At 42.9% G+C, this 25137-nt stretch overlaps 1 protein-coding gene across 2 annotated transcripts in view; it reads right to left on the bottom strand.

Moving 5' to 3' along the window:
• Positions 1-1085: 1085 nt before the first annotated feature.
• LOC107386746 (proto-oncogene DBL) overlaps positions 1086-25137 on the bottom strand; it is a 30720-nt gene continuing 6668 nt past the window's right edge. The window contains exons 8-26 of one of the 2 annotated variants that reach the window (XM_015961348.3): positions 22777-22968; positions 22442-22630; positions 22176-22356; positions 21995-22083; positions 21700-21800; positions 21482-21548; positions 21263-21378; positions 21081-21150; positions 20898-20990; positions 20655-20747; positions 19895-20020; positions 17679-17894; positions 17457-17549; positions 17300-17378; positions 15892-15937; positions 7822-7994; positions 7037-7143; positions 5670-5782; positions 1086-5579 (exon numbers count right to left, since the gene is read on the bottom strand). In XM_015961348.3, coding sequence (XP_015816834.3) covers positions 5498-5579; positions 5670-5782; positions 7037-7143; positions 7822-7994; positions 15892-15937; positions 17300-17378; positions 17457-17549; positions 17679-17894; positions 19895-20020; positions 20655-20747; positions 20898-20990; positions 21081-21150; positions 21263-21378; positions 21482-21548; positions 21700-21800; positions 21995-22083; positions 22176-22356; positions 22442-22630; positions 22777-22968 — 2226 coding nt within the window. In that variant the 3' untranslated portion in view covers positions 1086-5497. The remainder of the gene's footprint in view (positions 5580-5669; positions 5783-7036; positions 7144-7821; positions 7995-15891; positions 15938-17299; positions 17379-17456; positions 17550-17678; positions 17895-19894; positions 20021-20654; positions 20748-20897; positions 20991-21080; positions 21151-21262; positions 21379-21481; positions 21549-21699; positions 21801-21994; positions 22084-22175; positions 22357-22441; positions 22631-22776; positions 22969-25137) is intronic. The other variant, XM_070555819.1, reaches the window with a different exon arrangement.

Genomic DNA, 25137 nt, shown 5'->3' with positions numbered 1-25137 from the left:
AAAAAAAAAGCTCTGTGTTATTGTGAACTTTTCCCTCCATCTCTTCCTTTCCTCTTCTACCTTTCTCTTTCTTTTCTGTCTTCATGTTCATTGGGATTTAAAACCACCAAAAATATTTCTAATAACATTTTGGTATCAGGTGAGGCATTATAGCTGAATCTATACACCTGTGAGAGTAAAAATTGTCAGACATCAATTACGTTTGCTTTACAGCCAAACAGGACACGGGATAAAAAGGAAAGAAAAGAAAACTTATTTGAGAAGAAATAAAAAATCCTACATTTCTGATGTGCACAAAAAAAAACAATCTAGGGTTAGTTAGGTAACTTTTTCTCTCATATGTCTCCTTAGAGGCTCCATACAATCCAACAATGCAAACCTAAAACTCACTCCAACAGCGTCAAAAAATGACGCGTGTGACCAAGCCTCAAAATACGACGATTCAGGGTGCCCCAGCTCTTCTGGAGAGGACGTGCAGGGACATGTGTCACCGCGGGCGTACATATCCAACGCCCACAGTGACACGGACATTTCACCTCGAACTTCTAGCGATTTAACATTCCGCTCACCCCCATCCAAACCTTAACTCAGTAATTTTCAATTAAGCTTTGCATGCGCAAGCTGGTTAAGTTTAGAATGGGGTGAGGGGAACGTTAAGTAGGTCACAACTCGGTCAAATGTCCGTGTAACCGCGGGATTCGGAGGCTTGGTCACACGCGACATTTTTCGACGCTTTGGGTGTGAGAATGTGTTGAAGTCCTGGTTCAGAACTAAATGTATTAAAAAAAATTAAGTTTTAAAAAGTTTGGGGTTCTTTTGATAGAAATTACACTTGAACTGAATATTCAATTAATCTTAAAGTGTTACTAAAATAACCATCTAACAATGTAGAAAACCTGTCTTTTAACAATAAAATAAAATATGTCAATTCAAACTAAGTATAACTCTGGTTTCATCTTAGGGGCTCCGTAGGAGAACACAGACGATAAAAAAGTTGGGGAAAAAAATCGAAGCAAATTTTACAATATTTCAGGTAAAATGTTTTAAAAAACGAGGCTGCAATAAATCACAACAGTCAGACTGAATCAAATCAAATGTGTGCTTATATTTCATAAAACAATATTTGCAAATATACAAGCTTTCTCTATGAGTCAGACATATTTACAAAAAGTGCAAAGTGAACAAAAGCAGCGAGCATCAGTTTAAATACAGAAACAATTTGTGTCACAACACTGGTGGATGAGTTTAACAATTAAAATGAAGAAATGGTTCTAATCTTAAAGACCACTTGATATACTTATTTATTACAGTTCCACTGTGGGTGTTAAATACAGTGACATTTAATTTCGGTATGCAGCATTTGTCTAGGATCTAATCTGACCTGAAGAAAAACAGTTAGACACAAATGGATCTTCCTACAGTGGTGTTATCACGAGAACTGATTAGTATCTGCAAGCTGACCAAGAGATAGTTTGTTTAGTTGTTAAAATTATACATTGCCATTTTTCACATTTCTATTTAGCTGTTTACAAAATGGTCCTGTAACTTGAGAAATGACACAAATCTGTCTGCACAGAGACTAATCTACATGTATTATGGAGGAGAGTCCTAAACAAGCAAAATACATATTAAAAATACTTTTGTATAGCGTGAACAAGGCATTTTAAAATGAAAGGAAAGTTGACCATAAGCATGTAAAATAATGGTTTTACATGTATTCTCCTTAAAACTCTGACCATTAAAGCAGTGATTCTGTCACCATGCAGCCCATCATCATCTTTTTTAACAGTGTTAAACTGATAATGTATTTTATTGCAAGCTAAAAAAAAATTGTAATCAGACTGAAGTAAAACAGATTTAAACCCTTATTTCAAATAAAGTATTGTAACCTTGACTTTTATGAAACAAGATCAGTTCTCGTTAAGGCCGATTCACATTTTAAAATATTCAGCTGATTTTTAAAGCATAAAGAAACCACACAGGTGGTGATAACATAAATCACAGGTAGACCAATTTTTTGTCATACAGTGTGTGGTGTGCAGCAACTCAGACGGGAAATGTTTCGAGATGAAACATGACTATGATGTAAACAAGCATGGCCGAGGACGCTTTGTGTTTTGATTGGCTATTCGTCACATTCAACAGGCAGCACGTCAGTCTGTTTGCTCAACCGTAACGGGGCTGGTCCATAAACAAAGCTCTCCCTGTTCCAACCCTCATCTCAACATCTTCTGTTACTCATCTTTCTGCTTCCAGCATTACCGATCTCCCCTTTAACCCTCTCTCCATCTCAGAGGCACAGGACGAACGCACCAAGCTGAATGGTAAACTACTGCTGCTCCCGTCACAAGGATATTTGACATGTTGGGTGACAGTTTCAGAGGAGTTATTTACCCATCCTGTAACTGGAGGGTTGCAGGTTCAAGCCCCATCTGTCTCAGTTATTGTGTCCTTGGGCAAGACACTTAACCCACATTGCCTGCTGGTGGTGGTCAGAAGAACCATTGGCACCACTGTTTGGCAGGGTTGCTTCTGCCAGTGGGTCCCAGGGCAGCTGCGGCTACATTTTAGCTCATCACCATCAGCATGTGAATGCGTGTGTGAATGACTTGTTGTGTTGTAATGCACCTAATCCTAACCCTAACCCTAAAGTTCCAATCCTAACCAATCTTACTTTTTAGATGCTAACCCTGAGTTGTAGCGCTAATCTTAATCTAGACCCCTTGTGGCCAATTAGTATTTATTTAGGAAAAATGTTTACACACTATGGAGGTTAGATTGTGCCATCTACCCACTTTACTTTTCACCTATAAACTCTACATTCCAGCGTTGTCTGCCTGCTCATCTCTTTTCCTCTCCCATTCCTTCTCCTATACTTAGGAGGGGGAATTGGGGGAGACAGGTTAAGCCTAGACCGGCTCGGGTGTGGTTGAGCGTCACACGACGACGCCACATCTGTTACCTGTTCCTTCTCAAGTTCTTTTCTATCCCTGTTAAACCCCTAACCCTGAAGGGTAGCTCTAATCCTAACCAATCTTACTTTCTAGATGCTAATCATGAGGTGTAGCGCTAATCTTAATCTAGACCCCTTGTGGCCAATTAGTACTGATTTAGGAAGAATGTTTAAAACTAGGGAAGTTAGTTTGTGCCATCTACCCACTTTACTTTTCACCTATAAACTCTACACTCCGGCGTGATCTGCCTGCTCATCTCTTTTTCCTCTCCCATTCCTTCTCCTATACTTAGGAGAGGGAATTGGGGGAGACAGGTTAAGCCTAGACCGGCTCGGGTGTGGTTGAGCGTCACACGACGACGCCACATCTGTTACCTGTTCTTCATCAAATTCTTTTCTATCCTTGTTTCTTTATTTTTTTTCTTCCTTTTTTCTGTATTCTCTATTCTGTCTTTCTCGTTTTTTCTTTATTCTATCTTTTCAATCTTTTTCTATTCTGTTTTTCTATTCTGCATTGATACGAACCAACAATGGAGGGGAGTTTCTGAGTGACATGCGCCGGCCCGTGCATTGCCAGTGACTCTCTACTCCAAACTGTTTTGGTCAAGGTACTGATTCAGGGGGATGTCACTGAGATACATCTACTCCACCTAACCTTAGAAGGCACTATTTAAATAGAGGCTATTAACCATTTGTTGTCACAACTCTCCATCCTACCTCCAGATTTTAAATCAGCCACGATCTTCCCCCTATTCAAATATTGCTCTAACTCTGACCTTAATGCTATCGACCCATCTCCTTATGACCACGTCTAAGTCCTAGAGAACTTAATTCACTGCCTTGTCTCCAACTACATTCGTTCAGACCTGCAATCTGGTTTCTGGACTCAAAATAGATAAGTGAAAGCCACCATGAAAGTTGTTGATAATTTTCTCACTGCCTTAGACAGTAAGTAGGTCATTATAACTGCCATTATTTATTCTGGCTAAGGCTTTCGACTCAGTCAACCACAATATCCTGTTACACAAACTAACGTCAGTCTCCTTCTTGCTCTGACTGGTTTGCTAGATATCTAACCAACTGAATCCAGCAGCCGAGGACTGGACACATCTCATGAGAACCACTTATCATTCCCAAAAAGTGTACTGCAAGGCTCCATCTTGAGCCCAACTCTATTGTTTATTTACATCAGGGATGTTGCTAAAGCTGCAGATAATTCTCAGATTCAAATGTATGCTGATGATGATACCATCTTGTACGCAGTTGGTTCTTCTCCCACTTCTGCAGCAGCTACACTTCAACTCACCCTAACCTCTGTTGAGCAATCTTTTCACAACGTTAATCTCTGTTTTAAACCTATAATACGGAATTTTTTATCCAACGACACCATCTGGAGGATGACAAATGTATCTGAATTTACGTCTGCAAGCAATGCCTCCCTTTTCATGAACGTGCGCCTTTATCTGCTCTTACATGCTCTGTCATCAGTTTTCTCTTCTTTTAGATGCTCAAATGTAAATGTGTGTGTGTGCGTGCGTGCGTGTGTTTGTGTGTGTGTGTGTGCGTGTGTGCGTGTGTGTGTGTGTGTGTGTGTGTGTGTGTGTGTGTGTGTGTGTGTGTGTGTGTGTGTGTGTGTGTGTGTGTGTGCGTGCGTGCATGCATGCTTGTGTGTGTGTGTGCGTGCGTGCATGCATGTGTGTGTGTGTTTTGTCTTTGCACTCCCTCCAATACATCTAGCCAGGTCATATTTGTAAATAAGAAGTTCTCGAACATTTTACCTGGATAAATAAAGGTTGAAAAATAATTTAAAATTTGGCATGATTATCCTGCAGTGTAAACCGGGCTTAACACAGGGACTCAACAGTGTTTTTGTGGGCATGATTACAAGTAAAGATTGTCTATTAAATGAAATGTACTCAAACACACTGAAGTAGCTGTCAGTTATAAAACAAGCTGAATGACCTAAAATTGCCTGACCCCAAAACATTTCCTTTTTTTTTATTTGTGCCAAATGAATGGACCTGGAAGACTATCAATGTTCACATTTATCGCTATGAAGTGTATTATCCATGTTTGCATACACAACATGTACATCCTATGACAAAGAAGACAGCTACAATAACAACACTGTAATAAATCTGATTTTTACACTCGATGACTCTGCAGTGGTTAGTGTAGCTGTTTGGCACATGTGTGATTTGTCAGTAGGCATACGTACGCTGTCAGTGATATGTCATAATAAAATAGAAATTATACAACTTCTCAAAGTCAGCTTCCTGCTAATTACATTTTTCTATTGCATCACTGCTGAAGGATGAATGGCTTCGGTGTGCTTTCGGTTTTTACAATCTTCTGAGGTCCCTTCTGAAGTTTACACTCCCCTGAGGTGTAGTTGCCGTAGTATTTTGAGGAGGGAAGTCTGAGGCTGAGTCGGCTTTTCTTCCTTATTTCATGGATTATGTTAATCTGTATGTATGGAGGGGCATTTGGGTCATTATTAATTAATTTATTTACTGGAGGTTATTTCTCTGTTTTAATTGGCCCTCAGCAGGTTTCTCCCAGAATCCTGTGCAAGTCTTCATTCTGAACGCGTCCTTCTTCACCGCGACTTATGTTCTTCACCACCCTGTAGTAAACAAAAACTTCTCAACATTCATTACGAGTCCATGGTTCGACTTTTAATGTTATTTTTAATATTTATCTTTGTGTACATTACCACATTCCCGAAGAATCCTCATGAAGGAGCTGGATTACATCACCGCAGTTAAAGATGATGTCATCAGTGCTGGCCATGCTGCTTTCTACCATGACTCTGTACCTGCCCGCCACCTGGAAAAAAGTTGTTTTGAAAATGTGTTCACAGCCATGCATGAAAGCTATACATTTGAACCTGCTGAACAAATATGAACTCTACTGAGACCAACTATTTTAATTTTGCTCCAATTTAGAATTAAATGTAGCTAAATAAAAAAACCTCTAAAGTGACAATGTGTAATTTTATCATTAACTCACTCACTGCCAGCCGTTTCCTGATCACTAACGGCCTTCGCTGCCAGCGTTTCTCACCGTTTTTTACTGTTTTTTAAGAGTCACAGAACGTTGCGCGCTAGCATGATGTCGATGCCAAAACAAAGAGGAGACTCACCTCTTACATCAGGAAGAAGCCGCGTGTTTCGAGTGATATCCGTTCTTTCATAATCCATTGTCGAATTGTGTTCGGCAGACGCTTTTCCAGTTCGCGCCTCACTTTTTTTACAGGAACGGCCCAAAACGATCTCCAAACACATGGATATGTTGTTTCCTGATCATGTGATCTGTGACGTATGCGGATGAAGATTGGCTTCAGGGCTAAGATGTTTGTTCTCTCAGCGCGGGGGCTCGTTCCGATGCTCAAACAGTAAAAAAAAATGCCAATGACGACTTTAGTCGTCATTGGCAGTGAACGGTTGGATCTAAAATGACGACTTTAGTCGTCAATGGCAGTGAATGAGTTAATCTCTGGAAATATCCATTAAAATGTTGTTGAAAATGAATTAAATGATGCCCAGTTGTTAAAAATTATTGATGACTTCGTAACATGTAACCATAAAAATCTAAAAAAAAAAAAATCTTAAATACTAAGCTGCAGGCCTAAGTCTCTGGGCGACGCCATGTTTCCTTCTACGTGAGCCCCTGAGGACAAAATAAATGTACTGATTTGTAACAAGCGATCACAAAACTTTCACCATTCATAAAGGTTGTTGTTTTACACATATACCTATTCGCTCGTTGCTAGTAATGAAAGGGAGTCTGATGTGCTTGTCATTTTGCTGGAGGTTGAATGAGTTGTTTGAATATTGCGCTTCCAGGGATTTTTGACCCTGATGGCCATCCATTAGGGTCAAGTAAACCAGTAACTGCCAGCAACAAAACTGCTTTTGTGGTGTGAAACACCTCAAAAACTACCTAACTGAACAGAGCCAACTGGTTGGGGTGGCTTTTGTTGTGTTCAGCAAACCATTTGCTTTAGTCATGTGACTTTAAACACCCAAAATGAATTCATAATTTGTCTTTTAGTGCATGATCTCTGTCTCATTGTTTCACCAGTGGTGTGGGCTGATCCTCCTCCTCTGAGTCGGATATAGCAGAGAGGTCAGTGGCTCCCCAGTCCTCCAGAGCCTCACAGACAGAGTGAGCGGGAATGGGCCAACCTGCAGATTAAAAACAGCTGAAACAACCACAAGCTGCACTAATACAATACAATTAGACTTCCTCAAAAATTGGTTTGCATTGTGAATTATTCAGAAATGTTTTGATCTAAGTTCTTCTTTGTTTGTAATCTCTCATTCACATTATGACAGTGATAAATAATAACAAAAATATAGTAACTGCTTAAAGGTGTTAGCTAAACATCTATGTTTATGGAGAGAAATCTGACTCAAAAGATCTGTGCGTGTGTAACTCTTGGTTTGTAACTTGTGTTTACCTTATTGTATAACCGGGCCTTTCCAATGGCTGTGTAAGCATTGAGTAACATTCACAAAGTGTAGTACGCAGCATTTAGTAGATGTTGTAGTAGATGGGTACATTCCCATAGGCCGCAAAACGTTGCAATTTGGATGTATTCTGGAAGCTTAGTGACGCATCGCTCAACTAAAATCACATTTCAAGTTTATTTTTTATGCGCTACGCCTCCAGAACGGGTGAAGCTCATCAGTTCAGAGTAAAACATTTGGAAACTTTCTAAGTAAAAGATATCTGAAACACTTCGAGTGGGAAGGGACACCCCTGTAAGCGTGTGAGTAAAGCATATCTATTTAATGCACCGCTTACTCATCCAGTGGAAAGACTGGGTCACTTTTCATTACGTGTTTGTCTAAATGACTCACTGCGCCGGGGTGAATGAACCACAGGGTCGGAGTGGGCAGGGCTGGAATGGGTTGACTCCTCCCCTCTGAACCTGTGGGAGTGGCTTGTTGCTGTGGAGCTGTGAGGAAGAGGGAGACACGCTGAGCAGCCTTCCACCGACGCACCGCCCCATGACACACAAACCTCTGATGAACTAAACAGCATGAGCAGGGAAGCAAAGACACGAGCGCAACAAACAAAACAAGCAACAACAACAACTATGTCACAAAACAAACTCAAACTTTATCCACATTCAGGAAAGTAATACAGTATTCTTGTTAGATCACAATCACATATATTTCAGCATCTGATTTCAAAGGTTTAGTAACGTCCATGTTGGATTCTCTTTTTATTAAAAATAGCATTTTGCAGAAATATATGGAACTATTCATTTAGGTAAAAAATGTTCTATAGAAACTGATGTTTAAAAAAAGGGTTCAAACAAAGGCAACTTGACTTTTTTGGTTTCTTGAAGACATTTTGCTTCTCATCCAGCTACAACTTAACCCTCTGGAGGCAGGCGTTGCAGATTTGCAACAGTTAAAACCTATCTACCTGGTTACTCTACATACGTATTTCATGAGCATTTATTAACTCAGAAGTACCCCTGAAGGACTTAGTTGTCCGTCCTTTTATCAAAACTTATTTTGAGCCTGAGAGGGTTAAAAGCTTGACTCTCCCATAATCCAGCTAGAATTGGCTAAACTCCTCAGATGAGAAGTGAAACATCTTCAAGAAACCAAATTAGTCCAGTTGCCTGCATCTTACCCCTTTTGAATTACCATGACCTGGATGACTGAGAACCTTCACCAGCAAACTGAAGGTAGATGTCATGTCTCTGTCTAATTCTGTTATTGTTAAACCCAATATATCTCACTTTATGGATGCTGTAATATTGTACATGAACATAAAATTGAAAAATGTATTTGAGGCTTTTATTTCATTCTTAGTCAGAAAAATGTCCCAAATACTTGAATAGAGGGGGCGGAGCTTAAACTGTATACTGCAGCCAGCTACAAGGAGGCCTAACTGATTCGTGGTTATTTTAACAGTTCAAAGTAGACTGTCACACCCCTGTTTTGGAGATCGGATGGGATGGAGAAGGGGGTCTACAAGGGGTTTAAGTGTCTTATCCAAAGAGACTTGGACACTCAAACTTTGTCTTCGTAATATAGGCCCACACAGCAAACAAAGCAGTGAAAAATGTTTTGTATTTTCATATAGTGCAATAAACTGTCTTAGTTTTATTTATTTTCTTTGTCTTTCTAGATCTAATATTAAAGGCATGCAATTCGTATAGTAGTTAGCGGGCCACTCCCTGCTGGTGGAGGGAGCTGTGGAGTGGAGTGGAGCTTCCAACATGTTTCCTGCATGTTACAGATTGTGAACACAACTGATTTGTTTGATTTAGTGATGGATCGCTCCTCTAGAAACTAATGAAAGCTGAGGAGACATTTCAGCAGTTAGATTAAGGTGTTAAAAAGACAAACTTACAACAAGGACATATTTCATTTTCGGTTTAAGCACAAATAATTTATAATGGACACTAGGGGGTGCTGAAAGCAAGCAAAACTGCCTAGTATTCCTTTAGAGCTGCTAGAGCAAATTTGGAAAATAAGTTAGCTTAAAACACCTTTGTCTCTTAATGTTCTAACATAGTATAGCTATAAACTTATTGTGCAGATAAAAAATACTTTATTAAAGTGGTTCTCTTGCATTTGTCTACCTCTGCCAATAAAGTGGACATGGAACAAAACCAACTACTGGGCTATCCGCTTGTCGATCTTGTTGAACCGCCACGTTTCCGCACTTCCCTGGGACCTCCACTCATAACACATTCATGTATTTAGCAACAGAACACCACTGGTGTGAGAGGTTCTTGGCTCAATAATATCAGAGAAGGAGAAACAGCCAGCTGCTACCGCTTCAGTTTTAGGACAAACTACCAGAGTCCCAAAAATAAAAGCATCATTTGAAGTCAACAAAAGATGTTTGGACCTAGGAAAAGGCGACTGGTGTTTAGAGCGCTCTCCTTTCCTCTTGAAATGTAGGTGTTTGTTCCGGCAGAAGCGTCTTAGAGAAGATACCTGAGGGGCGGGGTGAGTGTTCTGTGATCGTGTTTGCGTTCAAAACCTAGCTTGTTCTGTAGATTTGCTATAGCAGCTTTAAGTTTGACTTTTGTCAGTAATGTTTCCCACCTTTTGTCATGGTCCGTGGTGAGCTGACTGCAAGTAACCTGGCTTTTCCCTCTGAGCATTTTTTCCACAGGTGGGCGTGTCTGAGAGCTCCAGCTGCAGCTGATCTCCTCATCAGGCTCAGGGGATTTAAGGAGCAGTGCGACACATCAACACGCCGGATGATTACTCTGTTTGGGTAGCTTCAGCCTCAGCCCGATCCTGAAACTCGTTTTATATTCTTGTGAACCTGTTGCTAGTAAATACCTTGATGCCCTCTCCTGCTCCCCTCCAGGTTTCTCTCAACTCATCACCAGCTCCAGAACAAGCCCGGATCTCAGTTCTACCTGACGCACTGCTTCATTCCCTGGCCGCCCGCTCTCAGCCGCTCACCAACCAACATCCATTCCTGCTCCTCCACCCCTGGACAACCTATACCTCACCTGTGGATCTCATCAGCTCACCCGGACCCGACAAGCCTTCCCGTTCCATTACTACTACCGAGTAACAGTAAGACTAGTCTCCAGATAAGTTCCCATTGTTTTCCGCCATATATATTCACTCTGTCTCCCTCCTTAGAGACTCTCCTGGATTCCTGCTGCCAGTCCTGCATCTCGTCGGTTCCCGTCTCTTACTTTTTCCTTATTTAGTAATAAAAACCTTTACTTACATTTCCTGCTCTCCGTGTTTGGATTCAGCATGTCGTGGGTCAAGAAATTGCCACCCAGACGTGACAGAATCATCCGGCCACAAGTTGACCCCATTGCAGAATCCAATTCGTCCGTTAACTTCCCGCCTGTCGTTTCCGAAACCCTCTCCCGTCATCAACACACCATCCATAGTTTGCTGAAACAGGTATCTGACTCCCACCAACGGCTACTCCATGTGAGCAACGTGTTGCACCGCCTGACTAGCAAGCTAACTCCCCCGGAACCGTCTGATCAGTCACCTCCTGTTTCTCCTCCGTCCGCACATCCGGTTCCGTCTCCGGTTATCGACTTCCGGATACCCAGCTCTCTCCCATTGGAGACCTATTCCGGTGAGTTCGGCAGATGCAGAGGGTTTTTGTTTAGCTGTCAGTTGGCTTTTAAAAGATCGCCCGAAGCATTTGTCTCAGATTCAGTTAAGATCTCTTACATAATCGGATTACTCCGAGGAAAGGCGTTAGACTGGGCCGAGGCTAGGAGTCGTGATGCCGGTTTTCTGAGTGGTTCCCTCTCACGGTTTCTGTCCGAATTTAACCAGACTTTTGACTATTCTGAGTCCCCAGCTGAAATCGCAAAAAGGTTGTGGAATCTCCATCAGGGAGATCAGACCGTAGCCGATTTCGCGATAGAGTTCCGCACACTGGCAGCGGTTTCCTCTTTAGATCACGGTTCACTCCTCGGAGCATTCACCCAGGCTTTAAACGATCGCCTCCAGGATCAGTTGGCGTTATGCCAAGAACCCCCCGACCTAGAATCGCTTATAAGTTTAGCAATTAAGATAGAAAAGCGTCTCAAGGAACGTTCTAGGGGTTCTCCAGTATCCCTTCCCCCACTAACCCAGTCCAAGGAGTTTCTGCCACAAGTTACGGCGCCATCTGGAGACGAGACCAGGCAGAGAGGCAGAACAAAATTAACCCCAGAAGAGAGACAATGCCGCTTCGCTTCTAACCTCTGTCTCTACTGTGGTCAACCTGGTCACCGACTCTCAAGTTGCACCCTGCGTTTAAAAGGGGCAGGTCCACCAGTAGTTCCGGGAATACTGGTGGGTGCGAATGAGACTTCGGAATCCCGCTGTACTCTGTCCTGTGCCATTATGTTTAACCAAGGCAGTTGTATGTTGAAGGCCCTGTTGGATTCAGGCTGTGAACGCAATATGCTGGATAAAACAGTCGTTCAGAAGCTGGATATCCCCACTATTCCTCTTCCAACTCCTTTGAAAGCATCATCCCTGGACGGAAGTACACTCACCACCATCACTCACCAGACTGTGCCTGTAAATTTACTGGTATCAGGTAACCACCAGGAGAGTATTTCCTTTTTTGTGTTTCCGTCTCCCCACTCTCCTGTAGTTCTTGGACATGACTGGCTTGTCACCCATAATCCCCAAATAAATTGGAGAACGTCTCAGGTTGTCGTTTGGAGTTCTCACTGCTTAACCAACTGCCTTCGCTCTGCTTCACCTTCCAGTGCTGCACCTACCCCCGATCCACCGGTTCCTCCCGACTTGTCAGGAGTACCAGAGGAGTACCACGACCTTTCCCTCGTTTTCAGTAAGGACCGTGCCTCCTCTTTGCCCCCTCACCGACCGTATGATTGCGCCATCGACCTCTTGCCGGGCGCCCCACTACCATCCAGCAGGTTGTATAATCTGTCTAAACCTGAACAAGTCTGTATGTCCACCTACATACAAGAATCGTTAGCTTCCGGTTTAATCAGACCATCCACTTCACCCCTGGGCGCAGGTTTTTTCTTTGTATCCAAGAAAGATGGTTCCCTGAGGCCCTGCATAGATTACAGGGGTCTCAATCAGATTACAGTTAAGAACAGATATCCACTCCCGTTACTTTCCTCAACCTTTGAACCTGTACAAGACGCCACTATCTTTACTAAACTGGACCTGCGCAATGCCTATCATCTCGTTCGTGTTAAAGAGGGTGATGAATGGAAAACTGCTTTCAAAACTCCTTTAGGTCATTTCGAATACCTGGTCATGCCTTTCGGTCTCACAAATGCCCCTGCCGTATTCCAGTCCCTGGTCAACTCAGTCCTCGGAGATTACCTCAATCAGTTCGTTACAGTATATCTGGATGACATCCTGATCTTTTCCAAATCCCCAACAGAACACCGCCAACACGTCAGAGCCGTTCTTCAACGCCTCCTGGAGAACCGCCTGTACGTGAAAGCAGAGAAATGTGAGTTCCATGTTCCATCGGTCAAGTTTCTCGGTTTCATCCTCGAGAGCGGGCGGTTGAAGACAGATCCAGACAAGATTCAATCAGTTCTCTCCTGGCCTACTCCCACAACACGTAAGCAACTGCAGCGTTTTCTGGGTTTTGCTAATTTTTACCGCCGATTCATTAAGAATTACAGTCAGACTGCTGCTCCACTCACTCAACTCACTTCCGTAAACAAACCATTTATTTGGTCTCCCGCTGCTGAAAAGTCATTTCAGGACTTAAAGAACAAGTTTACCCAACCTCCTATTCTCACTCGTCCCGACACCTCCGCCCAGTTTACCCTGGAGGTTGATGCCTCAGACTCTGGTGTCGGTGCGGTTCTCTCACAAATCTCTCCCTCAGATCACCGTCTCCATCCATGCGCCTTCTTCTCTCGTCGCCTCACGCCTGCCAAGCAGAATTATGACGTCGGAAATCGGGAACTACTGGCCATTAAACTAGCTCTGGAGGTGTGGCGGCATTGGCTGGAGGGAGCAGAACACCCCATCATTATTTGGACCGATCATAAAAACCTGGCATACTTGAAGGAAGCAAAGAGACTAAACCCCCGACAGTCTCGCTGGTCCCTATTCTTTTCCCGTTTCCAATTCCTTATCTCTTACAGACCCGGTTCCAAGAACACCAAGCCGGACGCTCTATCCCGTTTGTACTCACCCGACAAGGACCCATAACTCACCCCGATCCTGCCACCATCCTGCATCGTGGGCGCTGTGGCCTGGGACATCACCAGAAAGGTGCAGGAGGCCCAACAAACTGAACCAGATCCAGGTACCGGTCCTCCTCATAAAATGTACGTTCCAACCAGGGTTCATGGTGATCTGATCCATTGGGCCCACACGGCAAGATTCTCAGTTCATCCTGGGGTCGGTCGAACCCTGGCTCTCATCCGCAGAACCTTCTGGTGGCCATCCATGTTTAAAGATGTCCGTGAGTACATCAACGCCTGTTCTATCTGTGCCCGTAACAAATCCAGTAACCAACCTCCAGCCGGACTCCTCAACCCTCTGCCTATACCCACTCGCCCTTGGTCTCACATAGCTTTAGACTTCGTTACTGGTTTACCCCCCTCTAATGGTTTTTCTGTCATCCTAACGGTAGTTGATCGTTTTTCCAAATCCTGTCACCTGGTGCCTCTCAAAGCACTCCCATCCTCTGCCGAAACCGCCCAACTTCTGATCAAACACGTTTTCCGTCTGCATGGCATTCCTTCTGAAATACTTTCTGACCGTGGCCCCCAATTCCTGTCCCGCGTTTGGAAGGAGTTCGCTGACCACCTGGGGGCCCGTGTCGCTCTTAGCTCTGGATTCCACCCACAGACTAATGGACAATGCGAAAGGTTGAATCAGGAGCTCGAGGCCATGCTCAGGTGTGTCTGTTCCTCCAACCCCTCTAGTTGGAGTTCCCAACTTCCCTGGGTAGAGTACGCCCATAACGCTCATACGTCTGCATCCACTGGCCTGTCTCCATTTGAAACCGTTCTTGGCTACCAGCCTCCTCTTTTTCCGTCTACCCAAGATCCTCCTGTTTCCGCTCCCCAGTTCATTCGCCGTGCCAGGCGCGCCTGGGTCCAGACCACGGCGGCTCTGCAGAGGACTGCAGACCGTAACCGCCGCCTTGCGGATCGACACCGACGACCAGCTCCGGTGTATACCCCTGGGCAGAAGGTCTGGCTGTCCACCAGGGACATCCGCCTGAAGGACACCAGCAGGAAGCTGGCTCCCCGGTTCATCGGTCCATACCCCATTGTTGATGTCATCAGTCCGTCCACCGTCCGTTTGGCTCTGCCCCCGTCCATGAGGGTCCACCCTGTTTTTCACGTCTCCCTGATTAAACCTGTCCTCTCTAGTCCCCTGTGTCCTGCTTCTGCTCCTCCTCCGCCGGCCAGGCTCGTCGGAGGTGGTCTGGTGTACCCTGTCCGTCGCCTCCTTGATGTCCGCCCCCGGGGCCGTGGTTTCCAGTACCTGGTGGACTGGGAGGGTTACGGTCCCGAGGATCGCTCCTGGGTTCCCCGCTCGTTCATCGCGGACCCGGACCTCATCAGGGACTTCGAGGCCTCTCGGGCTTCCTCCTCCTCCGCCTCCTCCTCCTCTGCTCGGCCGCCGGGTGGCGTCCGTTGAGGGGGGGGTACTGTCATGGTCCGTGGTGAGCTGACTGCAAGTAACCTGGCTTTTCCCTCTGTTTTCCGTGTTTGGATTCAGCATGTCGTGGGTCAAGAAATTGCCACCCAGACGTGGCACCTTTCCTTTTTAAACCAGCCTATCTCTTAGAATTTTTAGACTTTTTGTACATATTTATAAACTCCCTGTTCATTTACCTGCATTTTTTTCTTTTGCCTGTTAGCTGGTCTCAAACATACTTAATTTAATTGTTTGGGCTCTCAGGTCTTTGATAATAACATCAATCAAAACATCAGCGACTATGATCACAATAATGAAAGAAGCTGTCACACTAACTTCATTCTACAAAAGAGGTCTTTGTCACACCACAATAAACAACATCAGGCACTGATTTTGATGATTTAATGAAATATTAATAAATATTTAAAATGATGAACCCATGCACAATGAATAAGAGCCATGTTATGTTTTGTGACACTCACGAGTCTCAAACATTCATCAAGCATGCTGACATGCAAATCACTGTCATCTACCACAATAACTCAGCAGGCCCACACCCACAAACACCCTGTGATGTTGTTTTGTTGCCTTCATCCTCGGGAGGTGGTACTTTCAATAAATGAGCATCAGAGTAACAGATAATTGACTCAACGAGGTGTTTGGATTGTCGTGATGTGGGAAACAATCAGAGCTCATGAAAAAAGTTGACTTAATTTAGAGTAGAACGTTTTTAGTGGTGTTGACTTATAAAATCTTAACATTTTGGAGCTCATTACTGTTTATTAGATTTATAGATATGCAAATGAAGGAAATCACCTGTCAGAGAGGAGGTTGTCTGAAGCAGGAAGGGAAGGAGCCTCATCTGAGAAAAAGATAAGAGAAGTTTATCCTTAACAAAAAGAAGTTCATCCTTAACAAAAATGGAAAGCCATTGCTTTCACACTGGTTTTAGTGGATCTTGAGCCATAAACTTGAGCAACTTCAACATTCTAGCCCTCTGCTGACCAGAAACTTCTCTTAAAGCTGTTACTTTTTTCATGCATCTTAAAGTTTTAACATAGTATAGCTATAAATATAATGTGCAGATAAAAAACTAACAAAAATATTTCATAAGGTGGTTCTCTCGCATTTGTCGAATGACGCGTAACACGTTTCAAACCAAAAGCATCTATCGGACCATCCAGTTATGTGTCTCAACAAACTGCCAAACTTCCCTGAGTCCTCCATTTATGTGTGCATTTAGCAGCAGAACACCACTGGTGTGAGAGGTTTTTCGGCTCAATAATATCAGAGAAGGAGAAACAGCCGGCTTCTACCACTTCAACTTTAGTACAAACTACTAGAGTCCCAAAAACAATCACCATTTGAGGTCACGGACAACAAAATGGCAACTGGTGTTTTGCACTTTCTTGTTTCCTTTGGCAATGCACGTTCCAGTTCTGGCAGAAGTGTCTCTGTAAAGATACCTGAGGGGTGGTGTTGTCCATTGTCCATTAGCGTTGAAAACCTAGCTTGTTCTGTAGATTTGCTAAAGCAGCTTTTGTGGTTCGGGTAGGAACACTAGCGGGAGGATTCTACCTGCTTTATGGCAACGGCTGATTACTGTGCAAGTGGCTAAAATAAAGGCTAGTAGTAAGCTTTTTCAGTTTGTCGACCTTGGATAAAAAGCACAAGAAGAAGAAAAAGAATTTAGATTTTTTGTTGGCATCATGTCAGAGTCTAGAAGTAAAATTATGAGATTAGTGTCTCTGGAGGCGAAGCAACAATCTAAAACCAGAGGCAATATCGGCAAAGTCTACGCTTGTTTCAGGGGCCTGAAGGAGGCTACAAAATCACAGCATGATGGTGACCTGGTTTAGTTGCTATAGTGAGTAATAATACAACAATAATAAGGGTGGATCTTTTTACTCTATGGCTTATTTAATATCAGTTAGTTGGTGTTAGCATTAGCTCATTGTTAGCACTAGTTATAGCAGGCTGTTTGTTTATGATAGCTGTAATTTGGTTTTAAACCAGTAGGACGGAAAAGCAGGAAGCATATTAAAAGTTGCTTCAAAGGATTGAAAATACAAGTATAACTAAGTAAAAGATAAAACTAAATTGTAAAGTGCAAAATATGGCTAAAATTTAAAAAGCTGCAGGTATGCCATGAGATTTGTACAAAAGACAAAAAGCTGACATTTCAGAGGAAAAAACTAAAGTCAAGAACTTAAGGAACAGAAACCTTGATGCAGTCTCGGCTGGTTGGTGAGAATCTTTTGAATCTCTGTCATCCAGGCGACTTTGGCTTCCACTGTGGGAGCCTAGAAAAACAACCATACACACAATTACAGACAAGCACAAACTACAACACACTAAAGATCTAGCAAAGTCATTCATACCTGAATCAGGTACACCACTTCTCTGCCACTGTAACTGATTTCAAATTTCTTCACATCTCCTTTTATAGTTTCTGTGATTCCAACTGCACTCATCTACAGAAAAACAACTGTTAGACACATTTCCTTGTAGATTTTTAAGTGTTTTAAATGCCTTGAGCATAATCTTTTCAGATAGCAAACTCGATAAATTCAGCCAAGTGTGGGTCTACGATGCATTGTTACTCTGAGGCAGGATTTGAAGCTGTAGAAGGGCGTCCTGTCATGGTTGTCCTCGTCCCTTCTCTTGCAGAAGAGAATTGCATGCTCATACAGGAAGAGATGTCGCTGCATGGGTTTGAATCTGGCCAGCTCCTTCATTCGCACAGCTGCCCGTTTATGACTGATCCACACGCTGAAGCTCCCTTGCATTATTACACGGCCTAGCTGGCTAAGATCCCCCTGAGCCAAAGACAGAAACAGAACCGTTTTCACCAGCAACATGTTCATCACTAGAAGAAAAAAGCAAAGAATGCAATAATATATCAAAAATACAGTGGAGCAAAACGTATTTGGCAGGCACCAATTGTGCAAGTTTCCCCATTTAAAAGAATGAGGGAGATTTGTAGTTTTCATAGGTGCACTTCAACTGTGAGAGACAGAATTTTAAAGAATTTATTTGTATAACGGTGCATAATTAAGTATTTTGTCAATAACAAAAGTTCACCTCAATACTTCGTAATGTAGACTTGGGTGACAATGAAAGGGGTCAAACATTTCCAGTAGGATTTCACCAGGTCTGCACACACTGTAGCTGGTATTTTGGCCCGTTCTTCCATGCAGATCTCCTTTAGAGCTGTGATGTTCTGAGGCTCTCACTGGGCAACACAGACTTTTAACGCCCTAGATAGATTATCTGTTGGATTGAGGTCTGGAGGCTGGCTAAGCCACTCCAGAAAGTTTAAATGTTTTTTACATGGCCACTCCTTTTTTGGCCTGGCAGTGTGTTTGGGATCATTTTCGTGCTGGAAGATCCAGCCAGATTTCAACTCCAATGCTCTCACTAATGGAAGAAGGTTTTACCCAAAATCTCATAATACTCCATTTATGCTTTATTTCTCCCCGTCCCATTTGCAGAAAAGCAGCCCCAAAGCAAAACGTTTCCACTCCCAAGCTTCTCAGCATTAGTTCTCCTCCAAACACGGTAAGTGTCATTTATACCAGACCTACATGGTCTCATTCAACCACACAAAACTCTGCCGATCCTCCTCCAGATCGTTTAGAAGGTCTCTGGCTAAAGACGTGCCCGGTCATGTGCTGGCTTAAGCAGAGGTAATTTTCGAGTGCTGCAGGATAGGGCTGGACGATATACAAAAAAAGTGTATCGATAAAAAAAATTGTTATATTGATCGATAATCGATAATTGTTGAAAAATATTTAAAAATTGTAGAAGATATATTTTATGTGCAGCCCTCGCCATTTTCTTTTTGGTATTTTAGTTTTTTTTTCTCCGCCTCTTCTCGCTGTGACCCCTTGCTGCCTCATGCTCTGTTATGGCTTGAGAGGAGAGGGCCTGGTGACGTAGCGTGCCCCAGTCTAGTATGCTGCTACCAGATAGGTTATAATGAAAAAAGGAAACCTTTTATTAGAAATTTTATTGACTCTTTTTTTTTTTATCGCATCACATGTCTATCGGTAGATACATTGAACTATTGAATTATCGTCCAGCCCTACTGCAGGATTTTAATCCTTGACGACGGAGTGTGTTACCAGTAGTAACCTTTGTTACTGTGGACCCAGCTCTCGCCATTGACCAGTTGCCCCATGTAGTTCTGAGCGGATTCCTCACAGTTCCAAGATCACTTGTATCCCATGAGGTGAGATCTTGCATGGATCCCCAGGTCGAGGGGATGTTGTCGCTGATGTTGTATTTATTCTATTTTCTAACAACTGCTCCAACACATGATCTTTTCTCACCGACCTGCTTGGCTACTGCAGACTGGCTCATCCCAGGCTTGTGCAGGTGTACAATCTTGTTCGTTTGACAGCCCTCTGGTCTTGGTCTTGGTGGAGGTTAGAATCTGACTGTTTGAAGGAATGGACACGTGACTTTTATGCAGATAACAAGTTCCAAACATGTGTCATTAATACTGGTTATGAGTGGAGGATAGAACAGCTTCTTAAAGAACAAGTAATGGGTCTATGAGGACTAGATTTTTGTAGGTGTAAAATACTTATTTTCTGCACTATTATACAAAAAGAAAATCTTTTAAAAATCAGACGATGTGATTTGCTGGATTTTTATATTCTGTGTCTCACAGTTGCAGAGAGACTGTTGTGTACCTCTGATGAGAAGTGCAGACCTCTCTCATCTTTTTAAGTGCACAATTTGTGTTTGCAAAATACGTTTTTGCCCCAATGTATGTTTTAATCTGTATTTTTTTTTTTTTACCGGCTGATACCTGATATCCAGTGATGGCTATCTGATGCATGGAGTCGTTTACTGACTTTAACAGTTCCAGCATGGATTCAAGAGCCTCCTGCAGCTCACAGCGATAATGCTCCTCCACACAGTGCTTCAAAAGCTCCTGAGCAAACACAGATGCACAGGACGACATGTCAGCACGTCCTGCATGATCTAATCTACGAAGCTAAAAAAATCACCACCGGTTTGTCAAACAGTTTGTCTGCTACTCTGCAAATTGAATAAATTGAGCCTAACTGCAGTCAGCTTGCCTGAGTTTGTTTCAAATCATCTGCTAAACGTTTGTGCCACCATTTCTTCATCAGTGCTTCTTTTTTATAAAAATGAATAATAATAATAATAATAATAATAATAATAATAATAATAATAATAATAATAATAATAATAATAATAATTTACTATACAAGGTAGTTCAAGGTGAGTAATAAAACCTATAACAGGCATGCTTGGTATTTGCAACAGGCAATAAAACAAGTGGATTAGTTTGGCATTTGTTCACTTTTTGTGCCACAAACATGACACAAAATCTCTAGATAGACACAATAAAGGATAACATTTAATTGTTATTTTTGTTTTTGGTTCTAATCCTGCAGGATTAAGCTGAACAGCAAATGAGAGAGTGAGCACTAATCCTCTGTAAAAATGATTTCCTCCAGTGAAGGACATTTAATATTGAACCCTCCTGCATAATGGTGATTGTAACCACTCTAAGCTGCATTTCTCTCCATGTACCAGACCTTAAGCAGCAGCTGGTACTTGGTGAGGCGTTGGATTGGTTTCAGGAGATAGGAATCGAGACCCAACTTGTGGTCCAGTTTTTTCTGGCACTCCTGCAGAGGGTGGTGTCAAAAAACCAATGAATTAAATCCCTTTTTCGTTTTTTGTTACACATTGTGCTCCGTAAAATTCAGAATAAACCAATGGAAACACACCCTTACACAGAATTATATCAGGTTATCATATAGTAAATGTGCAATTACCTGAAAGAAAGGTGATTCAGCGCACTGTCGCCATAGCAACTCAGAGCAAGGCTTGTTTTGGCAGTAGCGTTCGTACACCTGGAACTTTTCCTTCTGCTCAGATGCACAAACAGAAACTTATTATATGTTATGTTTTGTTTTATATTGAATAAAGTCTTCATGTTACACTTTTTGTTTGCCTACCCGTTGTAGAAAGCAAGCCCCCACCCTCTCTGGTGTCTCCAAGCAACTCTGAAGATCTCGGAAGAAGATCCTAAACAGAGAATCCAACAGAAAAAAGAAATGGGAATTAGACTAGAATAAAAAAGAGCAAGACAGACATGTGTTGGCGACAGCTTGAATGTGTGCGTGTGTGTGCAACTAGCCTGCTGTGGAACTGGTAAATCTCTGGCATGTTCCCAAACAGAACATCTTTCTGGCTGCGGAGAGCTGAGGGAAGAAGATTAGCCATGGAGGGGTCCTCCATTTCTGCCCTGTAGCCCTGATTCACGAGGGGATACAAAAACAACAAATACAAAATATTTAGATTTAACAGTCTGATTTTCTCTCAGTTTATATGCTGCTGCACAAATAGCAGAGCTCACCAGTAGGACAGAGAGCAGCTCGTCCACGTAAATCCTCTCTGTGGCTATTAGTTCCTTTATAATGTGACTAAAATATAAAAATGAATCTTTACAAAAAGTCACAAGTGAAATAAATTGGGATTTCTATATATGCACACACATGCAGCTGTGCAAGATCAGACTACAGGAGTCGGGATTGAGGTCAAGGACCGGCTCTGATGGAAGATAAAACTGCTCACCGTGTGACCTGCTCTGGATTGTCCTCAGCTTCTGAATCCGTCTCAGGGTTGGGACCGTACAGACAGCTGCGGTTGCCTTGGTAATCGTGCATTACTTCAATCTGAACAACGCATAAAACATGTCAGCTTGTGCACTCAGCTGCATGCAATCATGTTGTGTTGGGATTTAAAATGTTAAGGATGAAATTTACATGCAAAGGTCCTGGTCCAAGGGGACAGGAGCTACACATGGGTGATAGATTTACACACACACACACACACACACATGCATGCATGCACGCACGCATGCACACACCTTGCGTTGGCTGTTGTTCCTTCTTGCAGCTCTTTTGCCAGGAAGCAGGTCAAACGAGAACTTTGAGTTCAAGACATTAAAGTCTACACCTGCAGAGTGTCACAGAAATAGGCAAACAGGAAATGTTGTGAAAAGACTAAATACTGCCAGATAAATAAAAGTGAGAAGATGTGGATTGTACCATGTTTAGGAGAGAATAGAGGTGACTTGCAGCGTATTAAGGTCTGGTCCGGCTCAGGCCGCGGAGCCACCAGCTGTATAGGTCGAACCTGCACATCCGCCAGCTTCTTCAGACACTGCTCTCTGTTTCTTATCATTGACTGGACTGTGCTCAGCTTCTCTGTTACCATGGTAATCTGGGACTGCACAGACAACAAGAAACCCTGTGACCTGAGTTGGGGTGTGAGATTTTTTTTGATTGTATTGTGGAAACATCACTCAGTTTACATGCAGCTGAGGCGTGAGGATGGCTTCAAACTCCAGGCTCAGATGGTCCTGACTGCTCAGTGCAGATGGCGCCCTCTCCTGATGACTGCTCAGGTACTGCAGAGCCTCTTGAGCTCCTTCTCTGGTTTGAAACTTGTCCACCATCTGACTGGCGAGCAGATATGCGGCCTCGTCACACCAGCGGAGTGCCTGATCAAAAAGAAAATGTTACTAAACACACGAATAATGTCAGATATTTTTTTAGAACGGGATTCTTATGCAGTGTCTATGGAAGCAAACAGATAAATAAAATATTTAAAATCAAGTTTAAATGTGCAAAGTTTAAGAAATTTTACCTCCTCGAGGCGAAGCATCAGGTCTCGTGATCGTGTCAGGGAGGCTCTCTTGGAGCGCATGGCGGTACTGAGAACATCACAGAGATGCCGCAGCTCATTGCAGCGCTGGACGATCAGTGCCAGGGCGTAGTGGTGGTTGGCAGCCAGCTGGTGACCGTGCAGGATCACCACCTGGGCACGAGACATCTCCTCCTGATTCACACAAACATCAGTGAAAGTTTTACTTTGCATCTTATTTCATCGTTTCACAAAATAAAAACAGTAAAAAAAACATATCAGCATATCAAAATTATTAGATGACAAAACCTGTTTGAAGATCAGGGTCGAAAAAAATGTTATCGATATAAGCTTGTCTGAAAACGTACGTTTTGTGTAGCAATCATTGATATTTTTTACTGACATCCAATAAACCGATACTGTCTGGCTTTTAATTTCTGATACCAATATAAACCCATACTGATAAATGCTGTGAACTCCTCTTATAATAGAATGTGATGGGACAGATGGATCCGGTCTGGTCCCATCCCAGTAAAGACTCAGGCGGCTCGCATTGGACGGATAGCAGGGGGGGCGAGCCATCCAATAAAAGGCAGCTGCCTGCTTCTCCAGCAGTAAAGCTCTTGTGTGGCACCTCAGGTGCTAGTGTGGGTTGAGACTCCAACTGCAAGCTGCAATTGTAAGTACTCTCCCTCCTGTGTTGCCTGTGTGGCATTAGCCGCTCTTTCATCCGGCGTTGCCCGCAGCGGTACCACATAGATCAGTGGAGCGCCTGACGGCGGCGGCGGTGCACCGACCCTCCTGCTGCTCCATCTCACCATCCCGCCACGACCAATCCCGTCTCCAGAGCCGGTGGTGTGCCCAGGGGGCTGCCTCACTGCTGTTGCGTCTGCATTGGTTTGTTTTAATTAGATGTTGGGTGTCAGACGCCTGGTTGCCGAGGCAACCACCAGAACACCCACAGGGTTAAAGGAATTATCCTGATTTAGTTAGTCTTTTTGTATGTTTTCATTATTATTCTTTGGTGTGTTTTGTGTGTTTAGTTTTTGTGTGTTTAACTTTATTTAGTATTTGTTGGCCCTAGGCCAGTGTGGTTAATTCTTGTGGACTGACTGGTGATAACTGGACTCTGAGCACTTAACTTCATCTGTATGCTTTTAGCTTAGATATTTTAACAAGGATTTGTTTTATTGGAAAGACACCATCTGTTCCCATTGTGATCATTGAACCTACAGGCCTTCTTCTACACTTCTCTGGGGGGTTAACCCGGGGCGGCGTTGTTGCAACTTTTTCTCCTTTAATTTATTTATGTTACGACTACCACTTTTTAGCCACTAAAAGAAAAACTAAAACATATTAGGTCACTAATATCACATATTTCCTATCATGAATGCTTAAATTTTAAGCTTTATTTGTGCAAAATGACAACTACTTCAATGGAAGTTGGTAATAGGAAAAGTGCCATATTTATTTTGCCTCCAACCGCAGCTGAATCTCAGCATCCCTTAGTGTGATGCTAAGATGTGTATCAGTTAACCCTATAGGGCCCACTGTATCGTATGTGATACATACATTTCTAAGTTTGTAGTAGCTGCATCTCGTTAGCAAGATTAGCATTTTCCAAAACAATCTGCAGTCTTAAATCTTTCAAGGGTTTTCTGCCTGCTCATGGATTATTTATGTACTTAAGTGTCAAGTGGGATTTTTGTTTGGTATAATTATTGTTGTATTATCGAATAGCTTGATAAATTTAATATGAAAGTTAATAATTGTTATATTATCATTACCAATCAAATGTTAAAATTTTTTTTTAATATTATTTAATGTATTGGGTCTTCCCTTTTTAAAAGACACACTGTGCCGGCAAATCAGCATTATGTGCAATAACTGTTGCAGTAATTGTCTGTTTTGTAAATGGTGATTGTGCCTTTGAGAAACAGAGGGAGGTGTCATGATTAAATGATCCGCGCTTGTGTAGCGGCTCTCAGAGTAAGGACTCCAAAGCGCTTTACACTACAGTGTATCATTCATCCATTCACACACACATTCACACACTGATGGTGATGAGCTACGATGTAGCCACAGCTGCTCTGGGGAGCACTGATGAAGGCGAGGCTGCCGAGCACAGACGCCACCGGTCCCTCCGACCATCACCAGCACAACAACAGCAGAATTCTCTGTCCGGAGCCGGGATCGAACCTGCAACCTTCCGATTACTGAACAATCCGCTCAACCTGTTGAGCTATTGCTGCCCCAAAGATTGCGTGTGGAGTTACTGTCGAGCTCCGACGGGCAACTATACTGAAAATGAAAGTTTCACTTTGTACACAGAAGCAGCTGAAATGCTAAACTAAAGCAATGCAG

This window comes from Nothobranchius furzeri, chromosome 10 (genome assembly GCF_043380555.1).
Source record: "Nothobranchius furzeri strain GRZ-AD chromosome 10, NfurGRZ-RIMD1, whole genome shotgun sequence".
Lineage (NCBI taxonomy): Eukaryota > Metazoa > Chordata > Actinopteri > Cyprinodontiformes > Nothobranchiidae > Nothobranchius > Nothobranchius furzeri.
This window is presented reverse-complemented; position numbering and strand designations above follow the sequence as displayed.